Source organism: Anabas testudineus, chromosome 2, assembly GCF_900324465.2.
Source record: "Anabas testudineus chromosome 2, fAnaTes1.2, whole genome shotgun sequence".
Classification (NCBI taxonomy): Eukaryota; Metazoa; Chordata; class Actinopteri; order Anabantiformes; family Anabantidae; genus Anabas; species Anabas testudineus.
The window spans coordinates 28,210,559-28,221,259 of NC_046611.1; the positions used below are offsets into that span (position 1 = coordinate 28,210,559).

At 40.4% G+C, this 10,701-nt stretch overlaps 1 protein-coding gene across 1 annotated transcript; it reads left to right on the forward strand.

The window, feature by feature from the left end:
* The first annotated feature begins 2,501 nt into the window (after nucleotides 1-2,501).
* On the forward strand, nucleotides 2,502-10,082 carry LOC113164641 (putative ferric-chelate reductase 1). Its single transcript, XM_026364025.1, has 15 exons — nucleotides 2,502-2,559; nucleotides 2,856-2,986; nucleotides 3,544-3,641; nucleotides 3,781-3,913; nucleotides 4,288-4,485; nucleotides 5,109-5,210; nucleotides 5,354-5,498; nucleotides 6,819-6,929; nucleotides 7,428-7,543; nucleotides 7,666-7,752; nucleotides 8,185-8,276; nucleotides 8,637-8,695; nucleotides 8,848-8,991; nucleotides 9,110-9,129; nucleotides 9,215-10,082. Exons 1-15 carry the CDS (start codon nucleotides 2,502-2,504, stop codon nucleotides 9,314-9,316), a joined length of 1,596 nt encoding a protein of 531 aa, XP_026219810.1. The 3' UTR covers nucleotides 9,317-10,082.
* The last annotated feature ends 619 nt before the right edge of the window (nucleotides 10,083-10,701 follow it).

The following is a 10,701-nucleotide window of genomic DNA, read 5'->3' on the forward strand; positions in this document are numbered from 1 at the left end:
GTCCACCACCGGGTTCGGGGATTGCCGCCACGACAGGCACCAGAGACCCTACGGCCACAGCTCCGAACAGCCGCATTGACAATGGAGGTGGAAAACATGGTCCACTCGGACTCAATGTCTCCAGACTCCCTCGGGACCTGATTGTAGCTCTCCCGGAGGTGGGAGTTGAAGACCTCTCTGACAGAGGGTTCCACCAGACGTTCCCAACAGACCCTCACAATACGTTTGGGTCTGCCAGGTCTATCCCGCTCCCTCCTCCGCCATCGGATCCAACTTACCACCAGGTGGTGATCAGTTGACAGCTCAGCCCCTCTCTTCACCCGAGTGTCCAAGACATATGGTCGGAGGTCAGATGACACAACCACAAAGTCGATCATAGACCTCCGACCTAGGGTGTCCTGGTGCCACGTGCACTGATGGACACCCTTATGCTTGAACATGGTGTTCGTTATGGACAAGCTGTGACTAGCACAGAAGTCCAATAACAAAACACCACTCGGGTTCAGATCAGGGAGGCCGTTCCTCCCAATCACGCCCCTCCAGGTATCACTGTCATTGCCCACGTGGGCGTTGAAATCCCCCAGTAGGACGACAGAGTCCCCAGTCGGAGCACCTTCCAGTACCCCTTCCAGAGACCCTATGAAAGCTGGGTACTCTACACCGCTATTTGGCCCGTAGGCACAAACAACGGTGAGAGACCTATCCCCTACCCGAAGGCGCAGGGAAACAACTCTCTCGTCCACCGGGGAAAACTCCAACACATGGCAGCTGAGCTGGGGGGCTATAAGCAAGCCCACCCCTGCCCGCCGCCTCTCACCATGGGCAACTCCAGAGTAGAAGAGAGTCCAACCTCTCTCAAGGAGTTGTGTTCCAGAGCCCAGACTGTGTGTGGAAGTGAGCCCGACTATCTCTAGCCGGTACCGCTCAACCTCCAACACAAGTTCAGGCTCCTTTCCACCCAGTGAGGTGACATTCCATGTCCCAATTGCCAGATTCTTTGTCCAGGGATTGGGTTGTCGAGGCACCTCCACACGGCTGCCACCCAATCCACACTGCACCGACCCCTTATGCGCCTTCCTGCGGGTGGTGGGCCTACGGGAAGGCGGTCCCACGTCGCTCCTTCGGGCTGCGCCCGGCCGGGTCCCGTGGGAGAGATCCCAGCCACCAGGCGCTCGTCTACGTGCCCCAACCCCAGGCCTGGCTCCAGGGTGGGGCCCCGGTGACGCCAATCCGGGCGACGTATCCGACCTTGATCTTTCACTCGTCATAAGGGGTTTATGAACTGCTCTTAGTCTGGCCCGTCGCCTAGGACCTGTTTGCCTTGGGAGACCCTACCAGGGGCTTAAGCCCCCGGCAACATAGCTCCTAGGGTCATTCGGGCACGCAAACCCCTCCACCACAGTAAGGTGGCAGTTCAGGGAGGGGACTTTTAAAACCTATTTTATATTTTGTGTGCTAAGGGTTGCTGTTCTATGTTTAAAGAGCTGATACAGTTTAGTAGAAGCGAGAGAACCCATGCAGATGCAGGACTTGTAAATTTTAATTATTATTATTTAATAATAATAATAATTATTATTATTACTATTATTTATTGTTTATAATCGTAGTCTGTCTCTCTCTCTCTATACTAATATATATATAATATGTATGTATATAATTAATGCTATTTAATGTACCACTATTTAACATAATTTTTCATATAAACATGTTTATTCTAGTGTCCTGTTCTACTGCTAATTTCCTGAAAGTACACACACATAACATCAGCAGTTTCAACATGGTGAGGTGTATCTGTTTGGCTTGCATCAGTGAAAACAGCGATACCACTTGTTGTTCCTCTGTTTCAGCTTTTTGCTTCAATAGTTCAAAGAAATTCTGCTGTGTCAAGGTGTAGACGTCATTTACTGGCACTGCTCACACGCTTACCCCCACCACTCCACCTGTTTTATGTTTCATGAACCGTGGTGGTTTTGGCTTTCCTTCAAGTTGCTGTTGTTGTAACATGCTACAATCCACAACAGTCAAGCGATCTTAGTGATGATAATCAACAATGCAATCACAATTCTTGATAAGAGCTGATGATCAGCAGGTAGAAAGACTCACAGATACAGAATCACTGCCCTCGTTTCAAGCACACATGAACACACACAAAGACTTAGCAGTTTCATCTTCGTCTCTCCCTGCAGGGAACATAAAGCGGTTGCTAACAACAGACGTATGTGTCAGAGATGTATGCGTCTACCTGTAGCCCCCGCCCACTCTTGTAGCTACTCCCTCCCTTCCTCCCTTCCTCTCAGTGATTGTTTTGACATGGACACCTGAGCTCCTCTCAGCTGAATAGTAGCATCAGTCATAGTGTTGGTTCTTCACAAGCTGAGTTTATGAGCAGAGGGGAAACACATCATTTTATTGCAATGGACCGCGTTGTGTTGCTGCTGCTGTGCTTCACTCCAGCTGTTTGGTGCTATCCCTCAGGTTTAGTTACAGCCAGCTGTGATAACATGACGCCCCAACCATGGGGCGAGCACACAGACTGGATCAGCACCCTACACCGTCACTGTGAGCCAGACCAGCTTCAAACTTGGAGATCAGGTCACAGGTAAGAATCTATATCTCTATTTTTAGATAGTTCTCAGTGTGTCTGTCCAGATTTTGACATATCTGCATCAATTACTACAAAGATTTGTTCACTGTGGCAGATTAACTAGCTAAAGCAAAAGTTTATGAAGAACACCACTTAAATTCAGTTTATCACTAACATCATTATTTAAGTACAAAGCACTTTTCTGTCTAAATGCATTGTCAGTAGAGCTTTTCTTTACATAAATACTAATATTAAATTTTTTTGCCCACAGTTCAGCTCCAGGGATCAAGCTCTTTCCGTGGTTTCCTGTTGAAGGCTGCAGCAGTGGGGAGCCAGACTGCTGTGGGATCCTTCAGCGGGCCAATTACGGGAGCTCAGCTTCTCACCTGCAGTCAGAAATCTGTGAGTATTATTAGTGTAATGTGAACATAATACAAATGTATACCAGGTAAAACAATACTTCGTGTCATTTGAAGTTCGAATATGTATTAATTTATCTGATGGATGGGTTTAAACTGTAAATCTGGGTCATATTATAATGTGTTTACCATTAGCTGAATAATTCTTTTCACTGCCACATTACAAACACACAAAATATGGATGCTGGTTGTATCTTTTGTTGAACATCACTCATCTGCCAAAACTACCTTTAAAATATACCATGTAAATCTGCTGTGCTTTAGTTTTCATGGAGTCAGGAAAGGACTTTGTTTTTTGTATCAAATTGCAAAGATGCAAACAGCAAAATGCATTTGACACTGTTTATAACATTTAAATGAATATGTTGGATTGTTTTTATTTAAAGTCTTAGCAACATGACATCAGTATGTGCTTGGATTCTGCATACACAGCACAGTGTACCTCAATCTGCCAAAGGAAAAAAAAAACAACAAGTGATACACCTTTTGCTTTGTGTGTGTGTGTGTGTGTGTGTGTGTTTGTGTGTGTGTGACATCCAGAACTCAGCAGTATCCCAAACATCTGCGTCTACTAAGACGTCCATTCAGGCGACATGGACAGCTGATGCATCAGCAAGCGGGACATCTATTCAGTTCTCGTAAGGTTCAGTTTAGTAATGTTGTTTTATTCCAGTCTGTTCCAGAAGTAATTGAATAAACTGAGTAATTTCTTTGTCATTACTGCATAATACTTGTGGTATCCTTGATTTATTCAAAGCATCTCTTTTGCTTCTGCAGTGCAACCTTTGTACAGAGTACAAGAACTTTCTGGGTTGCTGTTAAAAGTCCTGTCCTGACCTTCACTGGTGAATCTGCAGGTTCTTCCACTTCACCAGCGATAACTACTTCCACCACATCTGTAAATGCTTCTGTAAGTAATGTTGGCGTAAAGGTTAGAGAAGAGATGGCCAGATTGAAGTGGAAAAAGGCAAGTTTCAGGAAGGTTGTTCTCAGTGAAACCACCTTAATGCAGTAGTGATGTGTAGGAAAGGGGCATGAAACCAACAAGTAGGTCCACCAGCTAAATGCAGCATTAAAAACTTCTTCACAACAATGTTCAATTAAATGGACACTTACTATTCAACTTTATCAACACAAAAACAATGATATCAGACATTTCAATAATTTGTTTAAATAACATATTTCTGTGAAACATTTTCCAGTGTGCAGGGTGAATGTCCGTTGTACTCTCATGAGTATGGTTATATTAACATGACTGTAAAGCTTAAGCCCTTTTTCCTGCAGATGAGTATCTCCAACGCACAATGCGGTGACACAAAGACCTGTTTCAGTCAGCCTTTCAACTGTGATCCTTCAGCCAGCTCAGACTGTTATTTCATGTCAGCTATGATGTTGTCTACCAGCAATGGAGCTATTCACTATGAGATGACGGGTCCTTCTAATGGATACATCGCTTTTGGATTCTCAGATGATCAGATAATGGTAATGTAAAGAAAAAGGATAGTATAGTACAGTAAAGTATATTGATGAAAGGGAACATCTCTATCACCAATATCAGAATATTTTGAATATATATATATATATATATATATATATATAGTCATCTCAGGCAGAGTCCAAAGCGTGGTGTTGACCACACATCCTCACCCACTGCCTCCACAGTTTATCTTTGTAATTACTTCCTAACTCACTCAAACACATAATTTAAAACAAATTTACCATGAGCCTAAGATACTGAATGAGCCACAGTATGAATGTTTGAGTGAATAAAGTTCAATCATTCGTTGGTTAATTCCCCCTTCTTGTTGTACCAAATTCAAACAACGTCAAAATGTCTAACGTGAGCCTAAACATTTTCCAAACTAAATGACACGATTTTTGTGTTCCATGTGACGACCCTATCTGTGCTCTAAAGATGACGACAACAGTTATTTCCAAAGCAATAAAAAAACCAAACACGTATTTTGTGTTTTTTGTTCATGTTCGTGTTCTCAAGAGGTCACTGTTTGAGACATGTCGACAGTACTGTTATTCTAATCTTACATGTTTGAAACAAATGGACCTAAAGTCAGTTCTGATGTTTGTTTTTAACTCTGTCTTTTCAGGGAAACGATGATATTTACATTTGTGGCATGGACAGTAGAGGTCTGCCAACCTTGCAGCATGCCTACTCAACAGGAAAAACAACTCCAAAAACAATTTCTCTGGTAATGATGTTCTTCTGAAACCAGAACTCATATCTGAATTCTTCTTGTCAGACACAATAACTAATGCTCTGTTAGCGCTCTTTCAATAAGTGAACTGTGGATTTGACTTGACATTGAGTTCTTAAGTGTCAACTCTTTATCAGGGGGATGTCTCTAATTTAACAGCAACAATGCAGAACAATGTGATCAGCTGCTCCTTCATCACCACGAACGCTATATCTACACAGAGGTCTATCAGCTCCAACCAAAACTACTACATCCTGTTTGCCTATGGACCCAGCAGCAATGGTAATGTAGACATTGGGCATTATGGGAGGAGAAAACAGTCTTTGTTTGTGTTTGTTGGGCCAGTAGGTACTGACCTAATGAAGTTTACTGGTCTGATCATTTTCACCATAACTTGTGCAATGAAAACAGAAACTCAATTCTATTTATCTCATTTTTATAGTTTTTGCTATGTAAGCAGCTAAACCAACACTTTAATTTAACTTTAACTTTAACTTTAATTCTGGTTTTCTCATCTTAAGATCAAAGGGTTACTGCGGTTAATTATGGCAAATAACTGCCAGATTATAACAATAAGGTTTATGATGAGAGTTTGGTGAAACATTTGGTAAATATGTGGATGTTAGTCACAAGTGAACTGTGAACACACATTTCCTTAGTATACACTACTCAATGCATTGGCACTGGATATAATGTGAGCAATATTGGGCTGATCTGACCATTGGAGGGAAAACCTGTCACAGAGGTCTCAGCTGCCTATTTGTCTCTCTGACCTTTGTCGCCCTTTTCCTTAGTACCTGCATACACCAACAAAGAAACCTGGCCACTCCCTCTTTGCTTTACACGCTCACTCACCTGCCCTTCCCCCATTCGTCCTCCAGCAACACAAACTCTGATGCTGATCTGCTAAGAAAGCCACAGTACTAAAACACAGTTTCCATTTGGCTGTTGCCAGTTGCCCCATCGTCATTTGCACTTATAGTGAAGTAAACCTAGTCCTCTAGTTTGGTTCCTATGTTAATTTATATTCACCTTCTTCCTTCCTGGTTCAGCCCTGCTTAGCCCAATCTCATTTTTTTTTCCATTTTTGTTTGATGTTTGTTACAATCCACTAACCACCTAAATTTATGTCTTTTCTCACCCAAGTCAATCATATTTCTCCTGTTTCACCACATTTAAACTCTCCAGTTTAGGCAAGCTTCACTTCTGTCATGGTTACTTTTACATATTTATGTTCATTATGTTCAGTTCTTCTATTGAAGGACACACTTCCTGTTTCAACGATGCTCTCCTGAACTTACTGTAGTTATGTGGACACAGTTTATCTGCAGAAAGTTAGCTTTTAGTGATATCACTGGACTCCCAAATTTCAGCTGTTTAATAGCTTAATGTTTACACTAATTTGAAACTAACACATTAAGTAGATGGGGCTTATATGCTGCTGTTTGGGATGACAATAGGCTCAAAGTAACATGATTTACGGTACCACAATAAGCAGCAGTTATTAGGAAAATGAAAGGGTGTAACTTTAACCCACTGTCATTTACATGTTTTCAAGAATACAAACGACATTAATGCCTGCTTCATGTTTCTCTCCTACAGGACAAATCACACCCCACACAGGTACCTTCACCAGCTCTGACAAGATAGACTTTTCCAAAGTTCAGCTTCTTGCAACAAAATCCGAAACACCTGCCATTGTCAAAGCACATGGTGAGACCCCGAACATAGGAATAACTAACTGAATCCATACTGTACACTCTTAGTTTTTTATGTTCCAGCAGCAGAACAGACACATGCTTTACATTGATTTGTCAAACACAGCTCCAACAGTGTTGCTGGACTGTGATCTAAAAAGATCATTAGGATTCAGAGGATGAGTCTTAATAATTTGTTGAAACCTGAACTCATCTTAACGCCATCCAAGGGGACAAGAATTGTAGTGAGGACATTCTTGCTTCCTGAAGATGAACTCTTTTCGTTTTGTAAATTGCATGGACAGATTCAGTGATGTGAGTCACCGTCATTTTGTCAATGACTTAATGACACAGAGATTAAATCCCTGGGACCAACAGGATTGAAATATTTATACAGCCACTGGATATAGTGTCATAATAAAATGACAGATATTTATTTTGGCAGTATGAACTGTAAACATACTGGTGAATTCCTGAGTCTAATAAAGCTTTTAACATTCAATTTCTGTTTCAGGAGCACTGATGTTGATATCCTGGATGACCACTGGGTCACTGGGGATGATTGTAGCTCGATATCTAAAAGGAATGGCTAGAGGTCACAAGATGTTTGGCAAAGACCATTGGTTTGTGGTGAGATGATGTTTCACTGAATTCTTTTTTTCTGATATTTGATCAAATATTTGTTTTTCTATCTAGCAATCTCTAATGCAAATCATATACAGGATGAAGTTGTACTGTTTGTGTTCCTCCAGGTCCATGTTCCAGTGATGTGTGTGACAGTAGCAGCAACAATCATCGCCTTCATCATCATCTTTGTGTACGGCCAGGGCTGGGCCGGGGTCAGTAAACCAGCACTGCTGAGACATATTGTTGAGGCTCTGTCTTATGAAACAGTCCACTTCTCACTGAACGCTGTTGTCATCAGAATACACAACGACCCAGAACACGGTTACTGTAGCTTACAATAAAGACTGGAAGCAGCAGGAAACAGAAACATTTAGACCGACTCAGTCCACAGTTCAGTACAGTTACTATCAGAGTAACATTGTACAATGACTTCAATTACAAATCCCATCAGATATGTTTGTAATACATAAGAAAACATCTACTACTGTCAATATAAAACAGAATTTATTATGCAGTATTTCACTTCAGATGTTACGTTAGTCTAATGACTAACACTTCAGTCGCGGTGTTTCACCTGTTTTGTTCAAATATTCATTAATCCTTGTGTGTCAGTGACTGTCAGTGTTGCTGTGTGCTGTTTTCAGGGAGCCCATCCTGTGTTAGGCTGCCTGATTATGATCCTCTCCTTCATCCAGCCCATAATAGCTTTTCTGCGCTGTGGACCCCAACATCCCACGTACGTACCCTGAACAAGTTGGGCCAACCTGAACTGTCAGAACATCTAGCCAGTCTTCAAGCCGCTATGAGCATGCACAGCAATCACCCCACAGTTTGTGTCAGTTACATTTCTGTCCTACTTGATCCCATCATGTTATCAAGTGTAGTCAGTTATAACCTCAATAGATCAGGGTGGCTGTGGTTTATGGAACCACGTCGTGCAGCTGCTCTTCACTAACTGTGAGACCACAGGACATGATGAACCGGAGCTGGAGCTGACCTAGCTTTGTCAGACCACTGTCTTCAGAGTTAAACCACACATGACCAGTGCTGCTGTTCTTATTTCAGCTGTTGATGATTTTCCTCTTTTCTTTGACAGGAGATATGTGTTCAACTGGACACATTCTTTAAATGCACTGGTAATAAAAATCTTAGCAGGTAAGCTCCTTCCTAAAAGCCATTTCTAAAAGTTGTCCACACTTGTTTTTTCATTTTATTAATTTATAGTTGTTGACTACACACACACACACACACTGTCTCCTCCTGTTGACCTAGTCTTAAATACGTTTCTTCTACTTGCTGTCACACAGTGGCAGCCATATTCACAGGCCTGGAGTTGATTGACGGCAGTGACAGCCAATGGATGGTGAAAACTATGAGTGGTTTTACTGCCTGGGAATGTTTATTCTACGTCTTCATGGAAGCTCACTTCAGATGGAAAATTCATACTACAGGTAGATACACTTATTATTTGTGTGTAACTGACTACAGACACAGAACAGAATAAAACATTAAGAAGTTGTCGAAGTATCTTGCAGCAGCTTTAAAACTCGTCTTTTCTTTCGATAACAGATACAATTGAATCGAAAACGGTAAGACAAAAATAAATTATATTAAAAACAATTTAAAAAAACAACATGCTGCTGATTTCTAATGTAAATTGCTTTGTTTTGTCAGACAAACACTGACAACCTGCTGGTGGTTGTTTACTTCCTGGGAAACATTGCATTTTTGGTGGCACTGCTGATTGGAATTGGGACAGCAACAGTGGTGCCATGAAAGAGCACCAAACCCTTCTCAAGCATTTCTGTTATTATGGACCAGGAATTGACCAAAAGTTCAAATATACCTATAAATGAGTAAATGCTTGAACAGAATGTCTATTATGTTATATTTGTTTATTGTAAAGCGAAATAAAGCCACAATTTGTACATTGTAAACATAGTTAAAGTCAAAATGTATAGGTATGTATGCACACATGTGCTTTATTGAAATGGATGAGAATGATTAGGGATAAAAAACTTCTCTTTGATTTGTATAGAATGTACAGATATTTGTTCTCCCCCCATCCTTAATATATTGTTTGTTTCATGTACATTTTCAGGATTTCATATGGTTATATATCAGCTCTGTTTCTACTTTTATTATATATACATGTACAGCATCAAAGAGATGGACCTTTTAATTCTCCTCCCCAAACCACCAAGACACCTACTTCCTCCCAGTACACATCACCTCATTGAAACACTGTCAAACCCTTTGGGGCCACGGAAGTGACTAAATGCAACACAACAGCGTCGTGGGAATTTATATCTCTACAATGTACACTGGATCACAGACTAATAGAAAACAGACCTGTCTGTGTTTTCTCTTTACCTCAAAACACTCCTAGATTACGACTTAATTTAAAATTAAAGGAATCTGGTAACACTGCTGTGTCTACAGGTCCACTAATGGAGCCATAATGACGAGTTGTGTATGTAAAGTTGATCATGAAGCTGGCGCTTCTTTCTCAGAACCCTAATGACTTTCATATAACTAATCAACCAAGTGTCTACTGTATTTTATACTAATTTGATTTTAATTTTGATACCTTATATTTACCTGGTGACATGCTACGTTGTGGGATCTATGAATATATGGAAACCTAAAAATACACTTCTCAGGAATATTAGCGGTCCAAATACATATATCAGTATAATAAAATAATAGAGTTTTGTATTTTACCAAACCTTCTTAATGTATGTGAATATGCAAGTTAATTAAACATGGGAATTTCCATAATGCACTCTGTTTAGTATCAGCAATGAAAATATCTAATTAATAAATATATTTGATTGGCTTTTGATTTGTGAATCAAAAGAAGCATTTTAAAAAAGACAAGAAGACAAAACTGGGCTGGAAAAAAATAATGGTATATATATATATATATATATATATATATATATATATATATATATATATATATATATATATATATATATATATATATATATATATATATATATGTATGTATATGTATGTATACATACATATATATTTAAGATAATTGATCTGCTTATTTATTAGTCACAGATGAATGAGCAACATGCTTTCTGTGTTTTGGTATAAATTATTTTCATTTGTATACTGCTATAGTGACGCTGGTAATCCTGTGGCATTAG

What these genes read in the sequence shown, in the direction of transcription:
- LOC113164641 (XM_026364025.1), top strand. Translation starts at nt 2,502, where the DNA reads ATGACGCCCCAACCATGGGGCGAGCACACAGACTGGATCAGCACCCTA. An exon ending in TCACCTGCAGTCAGAAATCT is followed by an intron (nt 2,987 to 3,543) that starts GTGAGTATTATT and finishes TGTGACATCCAG; the next exon opens with AACTCAGCAGTATCCCAAAC. An exon ending in TCTCAGATGATCAGATAATG is followed by an intron (nt 4,486 to 5,108) that starts GTAATGTAAAGA and finishes CTGTCTTTTCAG; the next exon opens with GGAAACGATGATATTTACAT.